The 27,943-nt window shown below is 39.5% G+C and overlaps 2 protein-coding genes across 8 annotated transcripts in view; one reads left to right on the top strand and one right to left on the bottom strand.

The window, feature by feature from the left end:
- The window catches only part of SERGEF (secretion regulating guanine nucleotide exchange factor), a 105,353-nt gene extending 97,130 nt beyond the window's left edge, over positions 1–8,223 (top strand). For all 3 annotated transcript variants that reach the window (XM_077321597.1, XM_077321595.1, XM_077321596.1), the window contains one exon: positions 188–8,223. In XM_077321597.1, coding sequence (XP_077177712.1) covers positions 188–354 — 167 coding nt within the window. In that variant the 3' untranslated portion in view covers positions 355–8,223. The remainder of the gene's footprint in view (positions 1–187) is intronic.
- A 415-nt stretch (positions 8,224–8,638) lies between these two features.
- KCNC1 (potassium voltage-gated channel subfamily C member 1) overlaps positions 8,639–27,943 on the bottom strand; it is a 179,637-nt gene continuing 160,332 nt past the window's right edge. The window contains exons 2-5 of one of the 5 annotated variants that reach the window (XM_077321591.1): positions 26,846–27,779; positions 14,169–14,357; positions 13,237–13,306; positions 9,000–10,955 (exon numbers count right to left, since the gene is read on the bottom strand). In XM_077321591.1, coding sequence (XP_077177706.1) covers positions 13,266–13,306; positions 14,169–14,357; positions 26,846–27,779 — 1,164 coding nt within the window. In that variant the 3' untranslated portion in view covers positions 9,000–10,955; positions 13,237–13,265. Of the gene's footprint in view, positions 11,828–11,868; positions 13,307–14,168; positions 14,358–15,943; positions 27,780–27,943 lie in introns of those variants that run through there. The other 4 variants (XM_077321592.1, XM_077321589.1, XM_077321590.1 and 1 more) reach the window with 4 other exon arrangements.

Genomic DNA, 27,943 nt, shown 5'->3' on the forward strand with positions numbered 1-27,943 from the left:
AGCAGGAAGTCAGGGGCGCCAGAGGGAAAGCAAGTGGAGCAGGGGCTCAGGCGGCAGCGGGGACATCCCTCGGCAAAAGACTACCCCCCCCCGCCTCAATAAAATTGTCAAGCGTTGACCGGTCCCCAGTGATAAAAAGGTGACTTGATTGAATGTTCTGATTCAGTTTTTTCTCCTTTCTTCCTAGGTCGTCAGTGTTTCTCCTGGGGATGGAATGAACATGGAATGTGTGGCAATGGAACAGAAGCAAACATTTGTTCTCCGGAGCCAGTCAGTGCTCTTACTTCTGGAAAGCTGTTTCTAATTGGATGTGGAGCTGGACATTCAATGGCCTGTTGTTATTTTTCAAGCTAGATCTTCTACAGGAGAAATGCCAGCAAAATTTAAATGCCACATCATAATATATTTGCAGTTCCATAGAATATCCTGTAAAGCTCTGAGCATTTGGTGGCAAAACTGATGGCTGTTCAGAAGCAAACACAATAATTGCTGCCTAGAGGTCATTTAAAAATAAAAAATTCAATGTACTAAAATATAAAGCATTATTAATTTAAGTGGGCAAGGACAGCCAAAATTGAATCATGATTAAGTCCCACTGAAAGCAATGGAATAGGAATTAATTGGGCTCCAAATTCTAGTTTCCTGTTTTGGTTTGGAGAGAATCTGTGGCCCGGTTCAGTTGCCACGGCAAACTAGGGCTACAGAGAACAACAAATGCTGGAAAGAATTGGAGCATACAAGGGGTGAGAAAATGGAGACTGTCAAACTCACAGCAAATTTCTAAAGTTCAGACAATGTTTGCAGGTTGGGAAGGAAAAATAGTGGCAGGTTGTTTCAGACTCTACCCAGATCTAACCATCCAGGATTCCCCCTGATTCTTCTTATGCATAAAGCATCCAGAAACAAATCTATTATTTACAATGAGTATGGCAAGCTGCCTAAAGAAGCAAACAAGGACTAAACTTCTGAAGTTTGAGAAAATCAGTTTGAAGCCTCACCCAAATATATGAAGGAAGATAGCTGCAATCTGGGTTAGATGAATTAGAACATTATGGACGAAAGCTTCTGGAATAAAATGTGAATAAGGCCAAAATATATTGTCAGAATATCACCGCTAAACAGGAAATGACTTCTACAAGAATCTTGCATCCTCAGTGTAAGGCAAATAGCTTTGAGTGACAAAAATGTAATGCAACATAACAAAAGCTTGAGTAAGCAGCAAAGGTATTGATCTTAATAAATAGACGTTTCTATTAACTGACAGCAAAGGGAAGTCTGGTGACTTGCCCAGTGCTGATGATAGGGGAAAAGGATGGTTAACAAAGAAACTTTCAATAAAAACAACTTTATAGGTGACCTCTAGCTTGAATGGCTTCAGGCTGTGGGGAGAAGTAGATTCTGGTTTAGGGGCTGTCAGATGTTTCAAAGTAAAATGTTCTCGGCATCTTATAGCCTTACATGGACATATGTATGAACCAGTCTGTAGTCTGCTATGGAAACTGGCAGAATTGTTTATTGGATTAAAGTGAAAGAAGTCTAGAATAATTTTGATTTGATGGGAAATTTGGGTTCAGTGGATGTATGGAGACAGATGAATGGTATTTCAAAAGAATTAATGTATTTCTCAGAAAGTTATAGATATTTTTAAAGAATAAACATGTTTTAGATTTCCTAGGGTAGCTAAGACAAAGATTTTACCAAAGGCTTTCTCAGATCACCCAGTACATTTGGTTATTAAAAGAAAATCAAATAAATTTAGATGGAAATTAAATAAAATGTTATTACAAGAAGCTGTTGAAGATTGTAAAAAGAGTATTTTGAGATTAATTTAAAGGCACTGATTTAAAAATGGTTTGGGATGCAATTAAAGTCTTTTTGAGAGGTCATTTTAGACAATGTAATGCTGAATTTAAGAAAAAGAGACAGGAGAAATTTCAAAAGATTTTAGATGTGATTAAGAGAAAAGAGGATGAATTAACAAACTCCCTGGAAAATACTAATTTTTCTCATCAAATAAAAATCTTACTACAACAATAAGAGAAATAAAAGTAAAATTGAATTTTCTACAACAAATATTTTGAACATGCAAATAAACCAGGAAAATAGTTGGCATATCAATTGAGAAAAGAAAGGAAAGAAAATCATATTGGTAGTGGAGTTATTCAAAATCATCTGTTCCACATATATTATTTCCGATAAGGCCTTGGAGGAGTGTGTCTCATGGCTTAAGTGCCACTCAGCACTTAACACCCACTCAGGGTGGCTGACCCACCCCTGAGTGCCTCCTCCTCCAACTGGCTTGCCTGTTTGTCCAGCAGCCAGACAATCACTGACCCACCCCTGACCACCCTCCTCCTTCCCACTCTGAGGCTTGGAGGCTGCAGATCCCTACCTTTTGAGAGCTGCCCCTGCTGGTGAGTTCCCTAACAGCTGCCTGCAGCTTATCCAGGTCCTGCGGGGAGGGAGAGTTCTTCCACCCCACCTCACCCCCACCCCCTAATCTAGCGCCCATTGTATTCCTGAATGCAATGGGCTTGGCCCCTAGTGTTATAAATATTATTCTAATCAGTATAAAGAATGTGATGTGCCATTGACAGAAATAGAGAAGTATCAGAAAACAAAATTTTCCTATGATTTCAGAAGAAGAAAGAGAATGTTATAAAGAAAATTAAACCAGGAAAGTTCCAGGACCGGATGGCTTATAGAGGTTGCATTATAAATGTTTGAAGATGAACTCTGAACACGATTACAGTGTACAATGAACTTCATTTGACAGGGTAAAAGGAAACCAGACACTTGAAAAGAAGCAAATATTATATGAGTACCTAAAGAGGGACAATATCCTAATTTGACAAGAAAGTATAAACTGATATCATTATTGAATAATGATTACAAGTTGTTCACAATGATTTTAGTGGAAAGGATCAAAATAACATTTCAAGAATTTATTCATGAAGATCAATATTTTTTTAACCTATAAGACAGCTAAAAGACAGTGTTGGAATGGTTCCTGATATTTTGGAATATTTAGAGAAACACAATGAAAGACAAGCAGCATTGATATATCTAGATGCAGAGAAAATGTTAGATTATTTGAATTGGACTTTTTTGTTTAGAAGAAGAAGACAAGTTGGTTCTTATATGCCGCTTGAGGAGGCTCAAAGCGGCTTACAGTCTTGCCTTGCAGGGGGATATTGACCGCCTAATAAGGACACTGACAACCATAATTTGGCGTAAAATATTTGGCCACAACCTTTATTCAACATTGAGCGTGGCAAGCATGTGAAAAGAATTTTGCCCTCTTGTGGTCAGATGACCACAAGGCAGCCCATCGCAGCCTGCCCCTCAACAGGTTGCGTTAGCTATACAGCCCAGAATCCTGGACATAATGGCAGGCTGAAAAAGGGGGGAGGCAACATGGAGTGACCCCTCCAGGCATCAGCCTCTGTTGGGTTCTCCTGCCTCCCGGAAATGCAAGCCTTCAACCAGGCTCTGCATTCACACAGCCCCTTAAGGGGCCCCCCACAACAGACACCCTGTGAGGTGGGTGAGGCTGAGAGAGCCCTGATATCACTGCTCGGTCAGAACAGTTTTATCAGTGCCGTGGCGAGCCCAAGGTCACCCAGGTGGCTGCATGTGGAGGAGTGCAGAATCGAACCTGGCATGCCAATTAGAAGTCCTAACCATTACACCAAACTGACTCTCTGAAGTGAACTATGGAGAAAACTTCATAAAATGAGTGAAGTCAATTTATACTTAACAGACAGAGCAAATGGAGGCTTAACCAAAAATGCAAGATTTTAAAAGGAAGTAAACAAGTTTGCCCACTGTCACTTTTCCTGATTATTTTAGCTCTTGAAATCTTAAATAGAGATATAATACAAGTCAAGAAGATAGGTGGTATTAAAATTAAGAAAGAGACGTATAAATTAAGAGCTTTTGCACATGACTTGGTTTTAACTTTGGAAGACCCTTTAAAGAGAATAAAAGATACAAAACAAAGAGGAATATTGGGTTTATCTAATTTAAAAACATACTTTGCAGCATGTTGACTTGTATAGATGGAAGAATGGTTGTTGTTGAGAAATAAAAGGTTATTAGAATTAGAAGGACATGATGTGAGATTTGGGTGGCATAGTTATTTGTGGTATGAAAAAGTTAAGGTTAATATGGACTTAAAATCATTATATTAGATATGTGATTTTGAGGGTATGGAATAAGTATAAACCCAGACCAAGTCCAAAAACACCATTGTGATTCTCAATACAAGAAGCATTTTATAGACATAAAATATTATTTAAAGACAAATGGCTAACATCATGATATGCTGGATTTCTTTCAAGGGAAGTGTAAAATGAAATCCATAGAAGATTTGGCAAGGATATTATTGTCAATGGTTTTATATGCATAATAATTAGAAAGATTTAAAGCAGATAAAAATTGTATAATTTGAAGAAATTAATACTGTATCTGAGAAAGAACTATGTACAAATGTATAAACGTTTGTTGACAAATGAAACAGAAGAAGAATAGGTGAAAGAATGTATGACAAAATAGACTAATAATTTTGGGTGTAATATACAAATAGATCAATGGGTTGAAGGGTCTTACATTAAGTGGTTGAATGTGGTTAAAGGGTCTTACATTAAGTTCAGTCTTAAAGAAAATTATTATAAAGTGATGTATTTTTGGTATGTGTCTCAAGATAAATTAGCCAACATGTAAAAATACCTCAAATAAATGCTAGAAATGTGAACAGCATGAACGGGCATTTTATATGTTGTAATAAAGCCAAATGCATTCATAAGTGCAGGAGATTTTAAAGGTTAAGCTACAAATGAAACCAGAAGCCTTCCTTTTGGGACTGATGGATAGACAAATGGGCTTGGGGTGGCTCATCCCCACCCTCACCCCATCTCTCTGCCTCACCCCCACTTGCTGGCATGCCCAGGGGGATGATGAAACAGTCTGGGGAGGGTCAAGTTCTTCCCTGTTACGCCCAACCTCAACCAAAGGCCAGGCAGAAGAGCTCTGTTTTACAGACCCTGCAGCTCTTCCAGAAGCTCATTCTACCAGGCAGGTGCCAGGGCCAAAAAAGCCCTGGCTGTAGTTGAGACCTGGTGGACTTCCCGCCTATTTGCTGTTTCTGATCACAATGATCTATGTGGGGCTTCGGGAGTTAAATAATCTCTCAAGTACACAGGGCCCAGACCACTTATGGCCTTAAAGGTCAAGACCAAAACCTTGAATCTAATCTGGTACTCCACTGGTAGCCAATGCAGCCTCAAAACAGGCTGTGTTCCAGTGAGGACCCTTGCAGCTGCATTTTGTACCAGCTCTAATTTCTGGAGCAGAGATGAGGGCAGGCCCATGTAGAGCAAGTTACTGGAGGTGACCGTGACATGGATCACTGACGAGGTGACCTTTGGACAGATAGGGTGTTAGTAGCCAAGCCTGGCACAGGTAGAAAAATGCCAGTTGGCCTGTTCTTGCAACCTGGGCCTCCATAGACAAGGAGGACTCCAGGATCCACCCCCAAATTCCTGACAGCCTGCAAGGTCTTAGGTTGCATGTGTCAAGGGTGGGCAAGCTTACTTCCTTATCTGGCCTGGTCCTACCAAACCAAATAATGCCTTTGTTGCAAAATGATTGCCATCCATCAGCTTCCAATATAATATCATACCAACAACAAAAAAACAACCCCATAGAAGGCTTCTTGGATAAGTGGGAACTCTGAAACAGAATCAATGGAATAAAAAAAATGGTGGGGTAGCTTATTTTGAAGTCAAAGAAAAACTGCAGTTTATGGTATAAGAAGAAATTAAAGATAAGGGCAACCATCCATCGCCTCAGGGTTCCTTAATTCTGCAGGGTTCATTTCATTTCTGCCTTTTCTTGCTTTATCTGTGCTCTGTTTCCTTTACATTCTGCTATGCTCATTTATCCTAACCATTCCTTTCTGTGATTGTATTTTCTTTGTGCTTGTGAAAGTTTAAAGTGAGTGAGAAAGATGGCAATTTATGTGAAAAATCATTTTCGCTCAGATTAATAGCCATTACGCTTGACTCTCATCACAGTGTCATTAGCTAGAATCTTCTGGAGAGAGCGAATAATAGATGTCACTTTTCTAGCTGCCTTTTGTGGAGTTCTACTGCAATATATCATGGGTCGTGCTGGTTCATGGGAAACGCATGGAAGGCTGCTGTTTGGAGTTGCTGCTGGTGTTAACCTGCTCCATGCAACAACTTTGTCTCTTTATATGTCTTCCAGAAATCTTTTACTGTCTCAGTGGTCCTATAAAGTCTCATCAAGGGCATTCATATTGTCACAATGAGATTCAGGTAATCATTAAGATTGATGGAATTCTATTGCATGCAAGAGTTTATTCTGTTCTCAAATGACAGGCTATACCTCCTGACACTTAACAGTGATACAAACCATCTCATATAATGTCCATGGAACTACCACTGAACATGCAGTTGCCACAATACACAATTTGCTTTGTTAATTTAAGGTGGAACGGAATCTTTAGCAATTCTTATATTGCATCTGGTAATTAATATATGAGTGTCCTTCACAGTGGGGATATCTCTGCGAGCCATGTAATGTCTTGAATTTTCTTTCCTGTACCAGGGTATAAAACCTGGTTATATCCAGAGGTGCCATCTTATTCTTGGATGAGTGAGGCCACTGGATCCAGCAGCTATCCAAATTGCAGCTTGTTATGTGTTTATTTTCTACTGGTGTTTTAAGCTACTTTTGGCCCCATAAGGTACAAAATAAGGGTCTACATACCTAAATAAATAAGATGGGGTACTGGTTGGCAGGCACTGCCAGGGCTGTCAGGATCCCTTTACTCCTTTACAGTTTCCAAGAACTTCACACAGCTTTCTGTCAATAAACCATGATGCCGTTAGTCTTCACTGCTCTGGGCTTACCTCATTAAGGAAGTAGTTCCTCTCCAATATTAACACATAATGATCTCTAATGCTAAAAGTTCCTTCTTGCCTATGTCACCTGTTGTCTAACCAAGAAGTATAGATTGTCCCTTGAAGCCAGCTCCAATAGAAATAAGCGGTGTGGAAACCAAGTGAATCATGTTTTCATACACCCACTCCACCCAACTCATCTACTGTAAGACACAAAGAGAGACTTGTGGATCTTACCCACCAGGAAACATCTGGAGCTAGTGGAGGGTTACATATGTTACAATGGAGGAAGATATCAATTAGTTTGTACTTTGCATGTGATAGCAGAAGGGGAATTTTTTTTTAAGTTCACTTTCCTCTCTTCTATGAAATCTTTTCAAAGACTTTAGCTGGCTTTTGGTAGCAGGGTTAAGTGTAGGCAATTTTAGATTACTGCTTTTCATCTTTTATTAATCTCACGTTGTTTTAGAATACTACGTAATATTTCCTGTGTAATGACTGCCCTAAACCAGATATTTTAATATTTAATTTGCTATGGTTGAAGTTATGATTCAGCCAAGACTGAGTAAGGCTCATTCTAGATATTAAGACTTTTATCATCTGAATTAGGTTGGCCTCTGTGTCAAAGCCCCCAATTTATATGTCAGCTGGGGCTGGTATAACCCTCCCCTCCTTTTCCAATAAGCTGAAGAACTTGGCAATTGACAATTTGATTATTCTTTTCCATTTTAATTGTATTTAATTTATCATCTTTTCTATTTTATCTGTATATTTTATTTGTATATGTTATTTTATTGTGATGTAATCTGCGCTGAGTCTCAGGAGATGGGGAAGAAAAACAAGTCTAATCAGGTTCCTGACTCATGAACCCTGAAATGTACCTGTAGCTCCTTGAGAAGCCCTGTCTGAAGTGTTGCTGGTCCTGGCACAGGACAGAATGTTCCATCCAGGGCTGCTCAGCCGGGCCCCCCTCAAGACTTGGGGGAAAGGCTCAGAATTGAGTCCTGCCTGCTTGGGGGGAGGGAGAGAGAGTTAAAAGAGTCTTTATTCCTGTCTTGTTGGTTGGGTGTGACTTGCCTTTGTTCTCAGTAATGCTGGACAAGGAAAGAGACAGATAAGAAAACAAGTATCATTTAATTGCATTATGTTAAAAAAAAAACCCTCATAAAATATTATTTCAACACCTTCACTCTTGCAAGACCTTCACTCTTACACGTAGGTGTAACCAGTGTACTAGTTTGTAGTCATGCTCCTTTATTAAATAAATAAATAAAGTGCTGTCATTTTGACTTCATATTTGTGTGATTTTTTTTTATTGCCTTGCTCCTAGTTTTTTAAAGATTATATTTTCTGAAGTGTTAAATTTCATACTCCTTTTAACTAGTTGACAACATCTGGCTAAGCCTTGTATTTACAGCTGTCCAGACTAGGAGTGAATTTACTTTTCATTTTTCATATAGTATTCCTAATATCATCTCTGATATTTCCAGTAATCTTTACGTAGTGACTTTTTGAAAGATGTTAGCTACTGCGTTTCATAACTTTGTGTTCAATTGTCAGGCAGCTCTGTAGCATATGGCTCTGTAGTCCCAAAGTTGCTGCTGCATGCTTTTGAGACTGCACAGGCTAGAACATCTAAACCAGTGTTCCTGTTGGTCACAGATAGTGAATCCTGCAACAGCTGTTACAACATTCTGCCCTTCCTGTACCTACTGTGTCCTTCCTCCCTAAGCACTTTTCTCTTAGTTACTAATGAATATCAATCCACTATTCCCATCTTGTAAGTGACTGGTGCAGACCCAGGTTTAAATACATGACACATGTTCTTTGGGGGCCACTTTGTGTTCCATATGCCGAACTATCCATCTACCCCAATGGTAAAATTCTCCAACAACAGTTCTCATCCTTTAAGTAAAAACTTCCGTCTCTCAAATAAAAGTTAATTTTTTTCAAGTTAAGTGATTATTCAAGGGAAAGCAGGGTATATGCTTGCTGTGGCCTTGCTTTGTGTGTGTTGGCATCCTCACTTGGCTTGCATTCTGGAGATAAGACATAGAATATTTATCAATTATAAAATATGAGCAGCTTGAATAAATCCCCCAAACCAGCTAAAATGGCAATGATGTAGCTGGTGACAGATTAGTGAAGATGGGAACTGTCGCACACATTCAACTTCAGATATTAGTCTTTATTTAACAATAGAAAAAGGCGAAAAAGGTGTATACTTCTATTACTCTTAAAAAAAAGAACTATGCTTTTAAGAGGCATTGTATCTTGTGGCATTACATCAGATAAGCCTTTTACTGTTGATCCTGTTGTCCGTGCCCTTGTTGTCCATTTCTTCAGTTTTATTCAGTCAGTCAGGATCTCAGTTCATATACATCCTCAAATCCATCAGCAGTTTTGGAAGTTTTGCAGAAAGCTGCCAGATGTTGATGCTCCCTGATTCAATGGTAAATGTGTAACCTTTGCAGAAGAGTCCAATGCTCCTACAAGAATGGCCTTGATAGGCAATCTATGTTTTATTTTCTGAATTTTCTTTGAATTTTTGACACCATAAAACATAACTTCCTGTATTCTGAAGCTGTTTTGCTCTAGCCCCTTTTTAAAGGGTCATAGGAAGTGGTCTGCTGTTGTAAAGCAGAGAACCTGGAAACACCATAGAAGTAAGAAAAATCAAATTCACATTCTCAACCAAAAATCCAAACTTTTATTATTAAGGGAGAAAGGAGAGAGAGAGAGAGAGAGAGAGAGACAGACCTACAGAACTCTTAAGTGTTTAGCTTCCATTTGTTATATTTATTAGTGCTGTGAAGACTGAAGACATGAGTTTATCAAGGTTGGGGTGGGGGCTCCGTTCATTAAGCACTCATGAATGTCACAATTTTGGAAGCAAAGCAAGAGCAAGTTTCCACTCTTACATGTCTGCGTGGAATCTTGTATTTATTCATGATTTCAGAAACATGTCAGGAAACCTCTGATTGTTCCAGAAAACCGTTCTGATTTACTATACAGCAGGCATTGAAACCAGGATACAAAATTTATTTCATGCTAGAATTGTTTTGCATAACATTGTGCATGCATTTTTACTCAGAAGTACTAAATTGCATACAATGCCATTGTCTTGTCTCTTGAACTCTGAGACCAGTTTATATTGGAGTAATTTCCTGATCCTGCAGTTTCCTCTACTGCAAGCCTCAGCTTTGTGTTTTTTAAAAACCCAACCTTTTTTGTTAAATTCATTAATGATTACTTAATAGGAACACTTTGTCATGAAGGGGTCTTCACATTGGAGCTATACACCAATAAAGTACAACATAATCAGAGCTGGGAAATAAATCCAAACCAGCTGTTGCCATCAGGTCCAAGAGTGGTCCCGTGTTTCACAAGCATGCCAACAAAAGCAGACAAGAAGAAAAGGCTGTTTGTACATTTCACACAGTTCTAGTGGAATGCAAAGGTCTCAATGTTCATGTCGCTGTGATGAATTTATGGAGGCGTGGTCAATATGACCTGCCTGATTGCACTTTAAAAACCATTAATTCTCCCCCCCCCCTTGTATACAAAAAGAAGCAATCAATAGCAAAGAAATGTACTTTTTAGAACATTTACATTTTGGCTACTACAATGTATGTAAAAGTAAAGCGCTTTGAAAGAAAATAGATCACTTTGCCTTTACCCCCCCACCTCCCTTTAAAGTTACTCATACAATTGCAGAGTTTTTTGTTTTTGTTTTCATGCAATTCATGCTATGGAACAACAAAAAAAATATTCTACCATTTGTTACATTTTGGCCATAGAAAAAGCCTGCGTCTCTACTTAAATCTCTGAAACCACACAGAAACATTCTGCAAACTGGCATGGAGTGAGATTACTTGGTCCAAGTGAGGAGGTCTTCTATGCCCGCACAGTTCCACCCAGACGTTTATAAGCCATCATTGTCCATCTCCTTCTCTCCATGTCAAGTCACTTTGACTGCCTCTGTTGGCATATATTTAGCAATGACAGGCCTTTCTTTGCAAAGATCTGCATGTAAAGAATATAATCAATACTTGAGCTTCTCTCCTGCGTGTTTTCAAATCAAGCTGGGTGTTTCTAAGGAAGGAGGGCTAAGGTAGAAAGAGCTACATGCAGCGGCAGCCAGTTTTCTTCTCCACCAGTACTTTCTCCCATGCAGTCAGCCAGCCAGCCAGCTAGAGACCTCACTACAGTGTATCTGAGTATTGCTTTCAACTTAGAATAGGTGCCCATGCAAAGTTTCATCCTACTGCATGTGTTTTGCTCAAGCTTCTGCAGGGTTCCTATGGCTCAAAATTATCCTGAGAAAAGCAAAATCTTCAATTGTTGGCAAGTTTCAGCATTGGGCAAAATACCTAATCCTTTCCATAAAAGCTAGTGGATCCACCATTAGCCAGGAAAAGGTTGTACTAGCATGATGCACCATTAGTGTAAACTATATGATGCATCTACCTTATTGTCTTATGTACCAATATCATGCAGTGTTATGGCCCACCAAAGCTACTAATGCCCACCTATAATCATTTCAGCACTACCAAAGGATATTATCAATGTAAGTATTACTAGCGCCAGTAGTAACACCATCCCCATGAGATGCTACCAAGAGACATGACATCTTCAAGCTTCATCATCTGCCTTATATGTTAAAATGCATAGGCTAATTAAAAATAATTTTTCTTTTTTATTATTATCATGATGATGATGATGATGATTACTTAGACCATTCTCTGCTGCTGATCCATGCTACAAAATGGATGGGAGGGGAGACCAAGAATGTCTTGTTGGGCTAGCAGAACTGTAGGGCGCAGACTTTGAGGATAATCCTACTGCTTTTCCATTTATGCCAGCTATGCTGTTAAGGCTCTGTGACATTTCATAACCTTTGTTTAAAAGGAAAAAATGCAAAAAATATGGCATTGGATCAACAACAGAATGGTCAACAAGGTAGCCAGTTCAGTAGCATCCTCATGCGTTGACATGCCAGGAGTAGTATCCCTTGCAACATGGCCATGTGAGAAAACAGCAGAGACAACAAAACCCTTTCACTCAGATACATTCTGTTGTAAAATAGGCATTCTCCTAAAGCACTTGTAATGAATACAGGCAAATCAATAAAAGACAATCCCCTTCCCCAGATGCTTTATAACTTTAAAAAGCATGAACCAAAGGACATTTATCCTGTTGCTATAGAGATACTACTCAGTTTATAGCATTTTTGCATGCATTCTTTTCCTTCTCCCTCTTTGCCAGTTTTTAGACATGCACAAAAAATAGCTCAGCAAGTTATAGACACAGGTACATAATCTATGAAATGAAATTCAGTTGGATCATTTAAGATGCTTATATATTTTCCCCCCAAACAGGCCAACAATATGCTGACTTTTATTATTTCTTTAGCCAGCTGGCGCTACTTTTCAGTCAACAGGCAGAGCCTGGTACTGCTGAGGTGCATCATGGGAACTGCATATCTTTCATCCCCCAAAGCTGCCATTTTCCAGCAGTTTTATAATGCACAGAAGCAAGAACCGTTAGAAAGCTCAAGTTGAATGAAAATGGCCAACCTATCCAATACAGCTATAAAACACTTTGCTACAAAGATCAATTTTAGCAGATACTTTCACATGAAAGTACGGTGATCCTGCTCTTTCTTATCAATAATAATCTTTGAAATTATAATTGCATATGCACTATTTCTACAATTGGCATTTATCCTATATTTTTCCCATCATGCAACATAACATGGGGCTTCAGTAGGGTACTGTTCTGTGCCATTACAGACTTTGCAGTTTGTTGATGTACAGTGTTACATTCTCTAGTTACAGGCCAAAATTCAGAGGGAGTGCCCCTCCCAAACTCAGCACGAGCAGGAGCCATCCAATCTCTGAGCTGACAAGCAATATTCCACAGAGCATTCACGCCTGCTCACATGAAGCTCCATGGGCACCCAGGAACCTCTGTATGCATGCTCTAATGATCAGGGCATATGAATACTTAGCTGAAGTTACACAGGGATTTTCATATGCTTCAGATATCCAAATGTGCACTGTTTAATCTCATTGGATATATTTTAAGAGACTTGTGTTGTTGTCATCACTGGTTTAGCAGCATAGATAAGCCATGGCCTGCTATTTTGAATGGAAAAAGGTAACTTTTATTTGAATAAAGAGTGTGTCCAAAACTGTCATAAAAGCCGAGTCAAATTATTTAGAGATCAGCAACAGGCAATAGTAACAAAAGTTAATGATGGTAAATATAGATAATGATGGGAGAAAAAAAAGGGGTAACATACTCCCTCCGCATGAGTGGTGGCCATTCCATTCATTTATGCTGCTGCTTGTGCTTGAGTTTTAACTTGAGTGCTGTATAAAGAAAGAGGGGGCCAAATATTGATTTTAATATGTCTGCTTCCGCCAAACAGCTGCTGTTAATGGACTATTCCAACAGACGTGTCCCCCACACGTCTTGTGAAGAAGCTGCAATAGTTTAAAATGATGCTAACAGGTACTTACTGAAAATAAGCAAACATGGAAGACCCAAATACATAACAAGATAGAACATGATGTTACTTTAGATTTCTTCTTAATTCAGTGGTTCCCAAACTTGGTTACTGGCACCCTCAAGGGCACATGGGTACTTACTAGGGTGCATGTTTTAAAAACTTGTAATTATGCATTCTATTAGTAAAGGACCAGTTTTCTTATACCTTCCCCTCTGGTAAAAATTCCTACCACCTCCAAAATTCTATTTAGCTTCCTGGTACCACCCCTTCTCTCTTAGCCACACAAGGAAAAAAAAAAGAAAAGTGGCAAAACCGAAGTACTGACACGTTTGTGGCAATAGGACCATAGCACCCCAGGAACCGCAATGACATTAAGGAAGGAAGCTTCAGTATGAGCCACTTTGAAGCCAAGGTAATGCATGTGTGAGAGTGTTGGAGTACATATTAGATTAAATTAATTGCAAAGGCTACAGGAATTAAAGAGCATGGGAACCACTGTAACCAGCCCCAGGCAATTGATTAGTAATTTAAAATGGAGGCATCTGGTTATTTTTAGTACAATAATCTACTTAGTCATACAAACTTACTACTTGTCAGTACAAATAAATATGATTCATGTGGTACCTCAAAGACTAACCAACTTTATTCCAGCCAGCATAAATTTTCATGGACTACAGCTCTTAAACTACTATCTATGTGATTGTAGGACCTCATCTACATACCCTTTCTTATTCCTCCATCAGGCGGGCAGGGATAGTCCCCGGTTGATAAGAGGAAGCAAGGTCCATATCTCTCCCGAGTGCCAGAACGGGTAAAGGGCAGTCCCTCATCAGGTGACAGAGCCTGGTCTATGTGGGGACAGTCTTCATTTGCCAGCGCCGCCTTGGCCACCTCCCCATTCAGTTTCGAATCTTCAAACATACAAGCAGAAGGCTATTGAAACACTAAGAATAGTGAAATATCTTGGTAGGATTTGACCACTTTGTTGGGATACACCACTGTATTGGGATACACATCAAGAAAAAAGTAGCATGTTTGACCTAGATACGTTGGTAATGTGCAGTGGCACCCAAATTAAACAAATAAGAAAAGAAAACAATGAAAGGGGGAAACAGAATGTTAGTTTGTTAAAAACAGGGTCGCATTGGCTCCTAGCTCTTTGAGCAGAAGTCTGCAATTAGAAACATGGTTATACTTAGCATGACGTAAGATGGCACCCAAATTATTTGTTTCTCGTGAAACTTCCTAGGGCTGACAGCACTTTGGAGACTGGCACAAATAATGATTCTGTTTGTGGTATCCGAGTATATGCTAGGTATGCTGATTTATACCTTTTGCAATGCATGTCTTGGGAAATAATCCATACAGAAGTTGCTTCGGAGTTGTTTCCATTTTGAAGTACACAAAATGGTGGCACACATTTTAGACAGACACGTAAGAGGACGCAATGGAAATATGACTGCACAACATGGATTCCTTACTTTAAAAATCCATTTTATGATGTTGTCTTCAACGATAATTCTTTTTTTCATTGCATTTTGCACAGACAGCACAGGGTGCCACATAACCAAGATAATTAAGCAGCCAATGAGATTTGAAAACAAATGCACATTGCAAATGATGGAAATGGTTTGCTGAATGTGTCCATTTTGATCCACATGTTTCCATGAGAACAGACATTTTTCTCTGTGTGACTTGCTTCACATTCTCAAAGCAATTTAAAGTGCTCTTCTAACATTTTAAAGTGCAAATTCATATATTGAGACTATACTTGAAATATGGCACAGTTCAGTGGGGGATATTTGGCCAAGGAAAAAATCACCAAGCATGAAGAGAATCCATTTAAAAGGACTATGGTTTTGTTTTTGTTTCATCGCAGCATTTCAGACCCTCGGTTGCACAATGCTTATTACATAAATAAAGCTGGGTAGCCATGGCAGATGAACTTACAAGTTAAACTTAAGGGACAATGGCTAGAGCAATTCCGTATTCTCATGAAATATCTAAATGCTCACTCTGATTTTCTCAAGACAGTTTGAAGTTTTCATTGCCTCACTGAATGATTGTTAAAATCTATCCAATGTGACAGAAGAAACCATGCAATCATCAAAGGTATTACAATTGGAATAGTTAATCATTTTGGGCTCCTTAGAATTTGTAATGTATAATGGACATATAAATATTCTGTGAGGTTATAATTAATATAAACTGCACAGCAAGACTTTTTGCTAGTTCCCTTTCCTCTTTTGTTACAAAGGCTCTTAAACCAATACAAGGCAGCTCTGCATTTTCCATTTGGTGAGGGGAGATGGCACTAGTATCTTAAAAATGATCTTTTTTGTCATGAATTCTCATCGTTCAGCATCTGCCATAGTGACTGCCAATCACATGCAATTGCTACAGCCTGTGGTGGGGGCCGAATAGAGGAATTAGGGGGCGGGGTTGTAAAATACTAACAACCGATTGTGCATGAATTCCACATTCCAAGCAAGATTACCATGCAGAAGTTTGAAATAGGTTTGCTTCACACATCTTTTTCCATCTTATCTCCTTCAGGCAAAATACTTCCTTTCCTAGAAAGGAGGGATTTTTGAAAAACCACAATGCTAAACACATCTTTATAAACACATGATACAAATTAATAAGGTAGATAGATGGAGAAATTAGCTGTGATTATTTTTTCAGCACTCCTTTTGCAGGTTTAGGACCAGAAAGGCAAAAATAATATGGAAACAAACATTGTGCGGTATCTGCAGAGCCTTACAGGTCCTGCTGCCAAGGGATTCTTCTTAGCCTTCAACAGTGAATTCCTCTAATATGAGCAGGTTTAAAATGTTGTGCACTTCACAGGCCTAGCAGCCTGATCTTGTACAAGCCTGCCTGTAACTGAACTCTGCTACATGCAGAATCCAATAGAGAGTCATGTTGATCACCATCAATCAATTGTGAGTATGGCAACAATAATAAAATAGACAGTGGAAATAATTCTTGGGAGTTAATGTTGTTTTCAAACTGAAAAGTGGCTCTGGACTTTTGTAAAATTTCTTTGCTCAAGATGTTATTCCTCTACTTCAGAAGATTAAGGTATGGTTTATGGTCCTTTCAAAAATCATCATTTAAGAGACACCCATTATTTCTGAATGCTCTATAAAAGTAAATCACAATGCTCCAGAAATACATAAGCCAGAACTTTATCACAGAGGCTGTCTACCCACAGTTAAACACAACACTATAGGCAAAGAACAGTATACTAGCATGTTGAGGTGGACATATCTCAAAACCCTCTTTCTATCTTTAACTTCCATACAGATGGGGGAAGTTTGATAGGAGAGCACAAACACTTGTGCATTCCCATTATGTGTACATATAGAGCTGATATGGCCATGTGTATAGTTGATTCATCTGTTCCTTATTCCTCAAAACAGAAAGAGGCGATCATACAAATTAGCTATGCACACAACCAATTAGGACAGGAAGGCCTGGAGGATCATTGTCCATGGGGTTGCGATGGGTCAGACATGACTTCGCACCTAACAACAACAACAACCAATTCACAAGTTATATTGGAGGTGTAGTGAAGGATGTAACCATTCACTGTCCTCATTATCCAAATAAAAAGATATGTACTGGGCCATTAGGGGGGAGTATATGTTCTTCCTGCCTTAACCTTTGCTTATCCAGATCATAAACTAGCACATTCAGAATCATAGAAGCATACAGTTGGAAAGGGCCTCCATGGTCATCTAGTTCAACACCTGCACAATGCAGGAACTCACAACTTTGGTTGCAGGAAAATGAGTGCAGGTCACAGAGGAGTTGCATCACTACACTATGACACATAATTTGTGCAGTGCAAACTTACAGCTCTGTAACAATTTAATTTACAAATGGTACTTGTATTCAGTTGGAATCTAGGCCAAGAAGAGCTTGTAGGGGCAGAACTCTTTCAGAGGCACAGAGTGGATGGTTTAAAGAGGAGTTAGACAGATTCACTAAAGTGAATTTCTATTAACAGAGGCAGAAAAATTGTGAATGACCATGCTAGGAGGTAGCATCAGGGGAAACATTATACCTGTTTGTCTATCCTCCAGGGCAACTGATTGGGTTTAAATGAGCTATGAAGCTAAATGACATGGACTCTTATCTAGCATGGCTTATGTTAAGTTCTCAGCTGTGCAAGGAATTTTTGAATAGTATATATTTGGATGGGTTTTGAGGCATATGTGGAGATGTTTAGATGGATACTTATGGCTAGGGGTTAATTGTACATGTATAATTGTACACGCATAATTATATGATCTTCTAGATCTCAGAATTTTATCCAAAGGACCACAAAATACATGTTTTATTCAATGAAATTTAAATAGGGGCAGGATATGTCTATGCTTTTACATTCCTGAAAGATTATGCTTATGGATCTGTCATTCCTGAAAGAACATGTGTCCAGGTTGGCATGTACTTATTGTTTTGTTACATGTAAAAAATGCACTATTGCACCAAATTTACAGGATGGTAATGCTAGGTCCCATTGCGCTTCGCGGCAGCAATGGCAGCTGGGAGGGAAGGGGCATGAGGGTTCTACCACAGGGATAACAGAATGCCACTATCCCACCATCAGGGAGGGTGCAGAAATGCCCAATTTGGCTCTGCAGCACCATGAAGCTGAATGGGTTGTTTTGTGTCCCTGCAGGGACACTGTAGAAAGGGAGGACCCACCATAGGTGGCCTAGCTGGGCCTCTGATGGTTGCTGTGGCAAGACAAAGAATGCGGAAGAATCCGCATTTCCTTGTCATGGGCCATCAGATCCCATAAAGCGGGCCAGGGCTAGATGGGGGCCTGGGCGGCACTGGTATTGTTCATAAACGGTGCTTAGCCCTGTTGTTATGCAGGTGCTGGCCTGTTCTTCCCGGTCCATGAATAATCGGTCAATGTATGCTACACAAGCCTTGGAATTTATTTCACAACCGAGTTTTGTCACTTCCTTCATAGGAGTTTAATGAAAATATACTAAAATGAAATTTCAATTTATCAGCTTGAAGAATAATATACTTTCTACCTATAGCAAGTGAAAGTACTTGAACCACCACTCTACAAATGTCTCCATTGATGTCATTGTGTTTCATTATATGTAATTACTGCTGTATTGGTTTCAATTTGCAAAAAGAAACAAGGAACTATAAGGATGAGGCACTATTGACATCTGAGGAACTGCCTGGCAGTGCATCAGATTTCTCTTGTATATTATATGAGATTTTGTGTCTGAAATGTGTGCTCTGCACAGCTTTTCTCCTGCCTCTACAGTGTGTGCTATGCTAGATATGTCTGGGTTATGAATTTCATTTAAAGTAGCCTGACCACAGACACAAATATGCCTGCCTGATGAAAACATAACAATAGAACTATGTTTATACAAAATTGAGAGGTGATTTTTTTTCTGTTTTAAAATGGAAATACTGATCCCACTGTCTACATATTATAATCAGAAATAATTTGTTAATTTAACAGAAACTTTATCTGATTCTTGTGATGTACAGTACTGTAAACTTATGAGGGATTTACTGTTTGTGTAGTTATAATGTGATTTCTCCATTTTTAATAAATGCACATATGGTACTTAAAATGTAAAACTATTGGAGATTAAAGACCATAAACCTAATATTTAGACTTGGATAGAAAGGATGCAATTCATTTATGCCCTTCCAAATAACTGATGAATCCGCTGTGATGGAATAAAGCTTGCTTTGTTGGACCTCTCACTTAGCAGAAGAGAGTCACTGAATGCAATCCTAAAGTTACCTGTTGGATATTTTTCATTATTCTCCAAGATTCAATTTATAGAAAATAGATAAAAGTGTTTTCAGGCAGGATCCAATGCAACAAAAGATCCATATGGTTTCTACACCAGACCATGCTTGGCTATGGATATTAAACATTTATACATGTCAGAAGACGAGATGGGATTCAGACAAGTAGCATCCCAGGCTCAGTAGAGAGCTTTAGAATGTTGACAATACATTCCAGTATCCAGCCCATAAAGTTTTGCAAGTAAGTTCTATTGGGACTCAATGGGACTGACTTTCAAGTGCACATATTTAAGGATGGGGTGCCAGAACACAAAGACTATATTTATAATAACAGAGAAGAATTACAATAAACCACAGACAACTAATGATGAAATGAAAAGATGACAGCTTGGAGAGTATGGATGTTGATACAATCTGAAGAGTTAGAGTTTGACGAAAGCTATGGTGTAAGTGATTTTGAAACCAGGAGTGAAATTCTTTTTAAGCCAGTATGTTTTTGAAACCTTCTTCTGGAGGGCAATGCAAATTGAGTTGTTGACCATGCAGAGAGTACTAAAGAGTGCAACTTAGCCATTTAGTGCCATGTCGCGCCAAGTACTTACTTTTTCTTTTGGCATTAATACCTTTAGCACCAGGTTTTGTGTGTCACAACCTCAATGGAGTTTACCTACAGTCTGTGACATCCCATGTGGTTTTGGATTTACCCAACTGTATTCTAATGTCCTCTGCTGACCGATATGGAGCTCAGGTTGATGGGAATTGAAGAAAAACTTCAGAATATAAAATGTGACAGTCTGTAACATATATAAGTTGCAAGCAACATACAGTAATAAAAATAGTGAGAAAGAAAGAGAGAGAAAAGAGAGAGAAACATGAAGAACATATAAAGGTATTCATTTGTTCCTGCATAGCGACTGAGTTGATTTCTGACTGTATACTATATACTTTTTTGTTGAATCAATGATATCTTTAAAATAAAATAAAAATAATATTTATAATTGCATCATTGTCTATTCTAAAATGCACTTTGATGTCAACTTCATACCAATAGACTTTATGCTGGTAGAATTTAGCGTAGCATGCTAAACCCAGAGGCCCTTAAACCCAACCTACCTGTGAGTATTTACTCACCAAAGTGTTGGACTGGATCCCTCCAGGCAGTGTAGGTCTCAATAAAGGTACTTCGGGAAATAATCTCTCACAAACCTTATTGACCAGACCAACACTGTGACCTCCCTCCTAGACAATACCACCATTTAGAGGCACTGTTTCTTGGAGTGAGGTGACATGTTGGTGTACTGACATCTGAAGACAAGGGGTCAAAATGAGCATGTGAAGGTCAGGCAGTCTTTCTTTAACAGATGGCTCTGGAAAGGTGCAATAGTGCAATCCTGAAAAAATGTTGCTCCCGGAAGCACTTTTCTTTCAAAAATGTACCTCAGAATTAGAGGTGGTCTTGCAGTACTTATACTCTCACTTACAGTGGCATTGCACTTAATAAATCAAGCTAAAATCATAGTACTTTCATAGCAGGATGCTATAGTCAAAGCACATGTCAGATTAACTGGGGTTGTTTCAGCATGCTAATCACTACAGTCAGGAGAGTTATTTCAGAAGTCACCTCTCACAACCACCACTTAAGAGCTTACAGCACCATACTCTGAATTTAGATCTTAGACATTAGAGACTATGGTATGATGATATATAGATAATGAGATGTATGCCATCCATGGAGCAGAGATGAATGCAAAAGACTATGACAGCAGGAATGTTTTGGTGACAGGTAAGCAGAAATACAGAAAGAATTGACTAAAGTTTATATCAGCTACTAAAGAGAAAAGAGGCTAATCATTAATATTTTTCATGGTGGACACCGGTCATAATTTGCTATAGGACTAATCTAAAAAGGGAAATGATCCAAATATGTGCCAAGGATGCATCATGTTAAGCTTTGAAAATATGTCAATTGTAATTGCAGGAGCTGAAAATCATTTGTTATATTCATCCACAGCTGATGAAATTAGTCACCATAACTAGGTCAATCTACAGGAGCGTAGAAGTTCACACACTGAAGGTCAGGTGACACCATGAGATGTTTGTAGGACATCAAGCTATGGATAATTGCCTAGTTTGGGATGACTCAGCTGGAAAGTTATGAAAGGTTGAGAAATTTAAAAGTTTCCTTTAACACAAATAGGAGATTGTTTTAGACCTGGAGGTTAAAATTCCAAATTCTGGTGATGGTCAACATCATAATTTGACTGTTTCTGTACTAACTACTGTAATATTGGGTATGCTGAAATGGTTCCTACAATTTAAATTGCAAAAGTTGATTTCAGGAGTCAATTTGATTCAAGTTGAACAGAGCTTTTAAATTAATGAAAATATTTAGTTTAGGGAAAATAATAATTTAGTTCAGTTTCCATTTCTCATTCAGGTTTTTGCCTCCTGAATTTCACTCATAACAAAGGCAGGGAGTCAAACTGAAATTTGATCCTGAACTGAAAACTGGGCAAACCTTTATTTACCACACATTTCAACAATCCAAATCAGTGTAACTCTATGGTCTTCTCATTATACTTTAAAAATAAGAATGGATGAGCCAACATCACATCTGCTACAAGGATACCACTGAAGATGGCATCTCTGGGTTACATTCTCCACCTAACCCCCATTCCATTTAGACATACTCCTCATGTTTTGTTGTTCCATCACATAGTGGGTTTCCCCTTCCCATCCACATAAAATGTGCACAATGGTTGACTAAGATAGTAATTATTCTGTTAACGTGAGAAGGGACAGGGAAGAAATTCGTCCCAGGGGTGCCATTTTTTGAGGGGGATATTTCCAGGGCATAATGGTTGTGACTCCTTCAAATATCACTTTCTGCTGTTGCCTATTGGGAGAACAGGGGCAGGTTTAGGGAGCTGAATTACAGTCCTAGATAAGTGTATGTAGCTGAATCACAGTCATAGATTTAAATGGATATTCAACAATACTTTGCCTAAGTTTTCTTCGGTATCCAGAAGTATGCACTGCAGGAAATACTTGTGGTGCCCCTCTCTCTGATATGCCTTGATTGAGACATCAAGAAAAGTTATAGATTCTGTTATTTTTTCAGAACTGTATTTTCAGATTACAATTGTATAGGAGAGCAAGCAGGAGACTTGCAAAAATTTGAAGGGTGTCTAATTCATGAATCCATTTCACCCCCCCCCCCCCACTATTTCCTCTTCCCCTTCCCTGGAATCCCCCACATTCTCAACCTTTTCCCTGTTTTCTTCTTTCCTCCCCATCCACCCACCACCGTACCTTTCTTTGCCCTCCATCCCTCTGCTATCATTCCCTGGGAAAACTTTGACCAAGATGTGTAGTGCCAGTCACTGGGCCAGGCTGGATCCAGTTGCATGGTGGGAAACCTGCCAGGACTTGCAGGGAGCACCTCACTTTCTCCTGTATACCTCTTCTCACACTATTCCTTTTTTCCTTCCTCCTGGTAGACCCCATATCTTCAACCTTCCCTGTATCCTTATTTCCTCTCTCTTTTTTACACAACAGCCAACCTACCTTTTATCTGCCTCCCATTTTCAACTAGATTATTTATTAGCTTCATTTATATGCCATCTTTCTTCACAGTGGGGCCCCAAAGTAGCTTACAGCATTCTTCTCTCCTTTCTATTTCAGCTTCAACATATCACAAGCAAAGACATTTCTAGGACTGATATGCCTACACTTTGAGTATTCTGGCTAGACACTGAACGCTGGAATGGTTTCATTGACTGCTTTGTATTAAATTTGAAATTATTAGGGGATGAGCTTTTGAGTTGAACCCAAGCCACTATGTAATAGTCAAACTTCAAAATAGGATTGCCAGCTCCTACCCCTGGCCTCTGGCGGGGGATGGGGATGGGGTTGCCGGTTCCAGGTTGGGAAACTCCTGTAGATTTGGGAATGGAGCCTGGGTAAGGAAGGGAACTCAGAAGGGTGCAGGGCCACAGAATCCATCCTCTATAACATCCATTTTTATCCAGGGAAACATCTCTATTGTCTGGAGATAAGCTCTAATTCCAGGAGATCCCCAGGTCCCACCTGGAGGCTGGCTTGCCAACATTCAAAACATAATTAAAAAATAAATTACAGCAATATAATTGTGGATATATATTGTTCCAGTATATTATACCTGTGTGCAGTCCTAGATGAGAATGCCTTCTTATAAGAAAAAACACTGTTTTAAAAATAAAAGCTATCTTCCCCCCGTAAGGTGCTAGCTAGATTCAGACTATATTAAGCCACAGATAAAAAAAGATCTAGACTATGGGGTTATAGCTCACCTGTTTTTAGCTTCCTCAACTCATCAGCACCTACAACCTGTTTGTATGAGCCAGAAATGATATTTATTGTATCTGATGGATAACTAACTGGGGGCCTAAATTTGCTTCTTTTTGCCCTGTAACCCTCCAAAGTGACTTGGGACAAGAATATGCCACAACACAACAGGGAAGTGCACCACACAAGAGGACACCTAGCTCCAGACTAAATTTTCCATTAGTGAAATGAAATATTCATCCCTTCCCACATCCACTGCCGTCCATGAACTGCTGCTCCATGAACTGCTGCCCTCAGGCCTGCATGGGGGGTGGGTCTGCACCAGAATGTATAACCCAACATGATGTCTCTTTTGGTAAACTGCAAAGGGTGGAGGCAGCACAGAGTGTTTAAAATTTAGCTGGACTAGAGAGAGAGAGAGAGAGCAAGTGAGGAGTTGGTTTAAATAGAAGTCTGTATTTTCGATAACATTAAGACTCAAAGAATGCAACCAGGATTCCTAGGAAATTAGTAACTATGCCAATCTGGTGAAATTTAGAACACATTCACTTTCAACATCTCAAGCAACTCTGTCAGGCTTAGCCATTTGTCCCATATGGTACAAAGAATTGAAATACTACTTGATCACTTCAAAAGCAATCATAAAGAAGGATAACATGTTCTTATTTTGGCCTTGGGTTTAGCCATTTATTATAGTAGTACGCTAGGATAAGATTTTCAGACCTTTCACGGTACTAAACCATAGCCACCATCGCTATAGGACAGATTAATGTCCCTTCAACTTCTTTGCTCTATCAGGGTCTGGGATGTCACACCTCTGTTGCTATCAGAAACCTGGAGATGACCCAATGCGGATGACTGCCACCAGGAAAGGAGGGTGACGTTAAACTGGAGAGAGAAACATAATATCTGCTGTCTCTGGATTTTACAGACTGCATTACAGTCCGCCCCCCCCCCCCCCCCCGTAAAACCAGCAACTTTTGCTTCAGTTGCAGTGGATGAATACATAGGTACGGTAATTTGACTCTCTTATAATATACCAATATGCTCTGGAGCTGATGAAAAGCTAAAACACATTGTTTATACTAAAGATTTGTACATGCAAGCTGACTACTTGTTTTCTCGGCACATCTGTTCTCATGTACAGGACTGCAAAGAGAGACCTCAGCAAGAACTGGTTGCTGCAGTCACAGTAGCTTCTGGACTTTTAGGGTTCAGTTCATGCTGAGTTTTCTCCATGGTGTCTCCTATATAAGAAGAATCACATTGGAGATAATAAGTAGTCAGTAGGACTACCAACACACAGAAATTGCATACGATTTCACAGCATTCATGAGAACTGGTTCCGCACTAAACCATGGATACACAATCTGCCGTGCTATTGGCAGATGAATATGAATGTGACACACTGCTTCATGAGTGTCCTCTTATCCTTCCTGCTTTACAGAGCTATAAATCTATTTATTTACTCATGAAGAAGTTCTTTAATTGCTTGGTGATGAATTTGTGATAAGCATTTGCAACCTGAGGAGAATGGACAGCGAAGACCACATAGGTGTGCACAAAGGGGAAAATAGGAAAGTCAATCACATGGATTGTGACAGCCTGGTGCAATGGAAGTCTTCAAATCAAAGTTGTTTTTAAAAACCATGGGTTTTACAGAGCTGCACACAAAAAAAGTTAATTTCCCACCATCACCTCCCCATATCTTAGAAATTAGCATTTGGCACTGGTGAAGCCTCACACAAAGGAAAGTCACACTTCTTTTGTGTTCATTCAATAGCATCCACATGCATGGCTATGAAATGGGAAAAGGCGCTTTCTCGCCCTTATGAAGTGACAAATTAGATTTCCATTATTGAGTAAATAAACCAATAAGAAAACGATACTGCAAGACCATCATAGGTATAAACTGGTTCTTTCAACATACTCCTTTACCACTAAAGCTTAGCACAAAACACTGTATAAATTATTTGTATCAGAATATGAACTGTGGGAAATAGTTTAAATAGCAAGAGGTTGCACATGGCTTTAACCTATGCTCATTTAACTGGACAAAATAATTTGTAGTTATTTACTTTGAAATTACTGTTTTTCCACAGAATAGGTCAATGATATTCCATGGGTAGAGGTAGATTATGGGGTTGAACTAATCAGATCAAAGCCCTGTAACTTTGTGTGCTCTTTGAGGAGTCTCATAAAACTGAGATAGTCCCATAACTAACCACTAGCCATGGGATATTATAATATATTCCATGAGGACTAGTATTTTCATTTCCCACCCCCAATATGGAACTAGTATGAAAGACAGTTTAGTCTGACTGGGACTCTTTTCTTATTGCTGTCATTTTTCACTATCTTTTTCTAAAAAACAGAGTACCCTGTGAGATTATCGCTCATGGCTCTTCAGTACAAGTCTACCCCAAATAGCCAATAGTCTCCCCTTTCAGTCAGTCTTTAATGCTAGAAAGCTGGAGGAGGTGTGGACCTAAGCTTTGAAAAGTTGGCATCGCCACTCCTCTTGTTCTCTTGAAGTCTAAATGTGAAGCTTCAGTATGATGATGTCATAAAATGGGTTGGGTTGCCTGCTACGGAATAAATATCCTTACATTTAGCCTTGTTCTCTTGTGAATCACATTGCATTTCTGTGGGAAAACGAAGCTATTATTTTCATGAGTGGCTAGCCACCTCAAAAGGAATGGTTGTTTCATGGCTTTTCATGTGCTGATGTAAGATATCCTTGAAGTAGGCACCTTATTTCTCTAACCAAATGCATGGTTTACTGCAACTTTTAAAAGCAGCTGTAATGGGGAGTGTGTGTGTGTGTGTGTGTGTGTGTGTGTGTGTGTTTCTTTCCAGTGCAAGATCTGTGCCCCTGGCTCCCACTTTGTTCGGAAGCATTCAACTTTCAGGAGCCATCATAATACATTAATGCAGTCCAGCAAGGTAGGCTGTAGAACTCAACAACAACAAAAATCTTCCATTAAATCTTCTCCCCCTATGAAAATCTTTTACATGTCCCTTTAAACAGGACCAGTGTTAAGGCTCCTATAGCGTGCACTCCTCTAAGTTTTGTTTGTCTGCTTCTCCTGCACTGTTTGTCCCTGCAACCTTTATGTCCCACACATGATTCCATGTGTGACGGTGGGACAGTAATGGGATAATGTGCTACCCATTGCTCTAAGAAAGCAGTCTGACTGAATCTTTCAATCTCTACAAAGGATGGAAGTTAATGGTCAGATGGACATTCCTCTAAGAGGTTTCCTACCTGCTCTGTTAATTTCTAACATTTCTTCTTGGGCAAGTGGGCATGTGTCGCTCTGAGTACTGTGGTGTGGCGAGTTTATGACAGATTTACAATAATTGGGGGATCCCAGCTGGGGCGGCCGTGGGATATGTTTCTTTTTTTTCTTTGGTAGCTTCTGCTTAGCCATAGCTAAGGAGTAATACATTCCAAAATTGTTCACAATGACGGGCACAGGCATGGCAATTGTCAGCACACCTGCAAGAGCACACAGAGCTCCCACCAGCATGCCTGACCAAGTCTGAGGATACATGTCTCCGTAGCCCAGGGTAGTCATGGTGACAACAGCCCACCAGAAGCCAATGGGGATATTTTTAAAGTGTGTGTGTTCACTGGCACTAGGATCATTGGGTTTAGCACCTATTCTCTCAGCGTAGTAAATCATCGTGGCAAAGATTAAGACGCCCAATGCCAAGAAGATGATGAGCAGTAAGAATTCATTTGTGCTGGCACGAAGGGTATGTCCCAAAACACGCAGCCCTACAAAGTGGCGGGTCAGCTTGAAAATTCGCAGGATTCGAACAAACCGGACGACTCGCAGGAAGCCCAAGACATCCTTAGCAGCTTTGGAAGACAGGCCACTGAGTCCAACCTCCAGATAGAAAGGCAGAATGGCCACAAAGTCAATGATGTTCAACGTGTTTTTGATAAATTCCATCTTGTTCGGACAGAAAATAACCCTCATCAGGAACTCAAAAGTAAACCAGACAACACAGACTCCTTCAATGTAGGTCAGAAAAGCTTCAGTCTCTGCTTCCAGGTAGAAGCGCACTTGGGTGCCATTCCCAACAGTTTCCGTCTCTGTCTTGTTAACGATGGGATTAAACCTTTCATGTGTCTCGAGGCAAAAGGTCGTGATGGAAACCAGAATGAAGAATAGGGAGGCAAATGCAATATACTGCAGAAAGAAAGACAAGAAGAAATGGTTAGAGTACAGCACTTGTTTGTAAACAGCCCTGTCCACAATTTAACTGGTTAATTGGGTATGAATGAGATCTAATCCTGCACTGTGGCTAAATCCAGCTCTGGCCGAGACTCCTGACCCTTCAGCTTCCAAATGAA

Source organism: Paroedura picta, chromosome 2 (assembly GCF_049243985.1).
Source record: "Paroedura picta isolate Pp20150507F chromosome 2, Ppicta_v3.0, whole genome shotgun sequence".
NCBI classification, from domain to species: Eukaryota; Metazoa; Chordata; class Lepidosauria; order Squamata; family Gekkonidae; genus Paroedura; species Paroedura picta.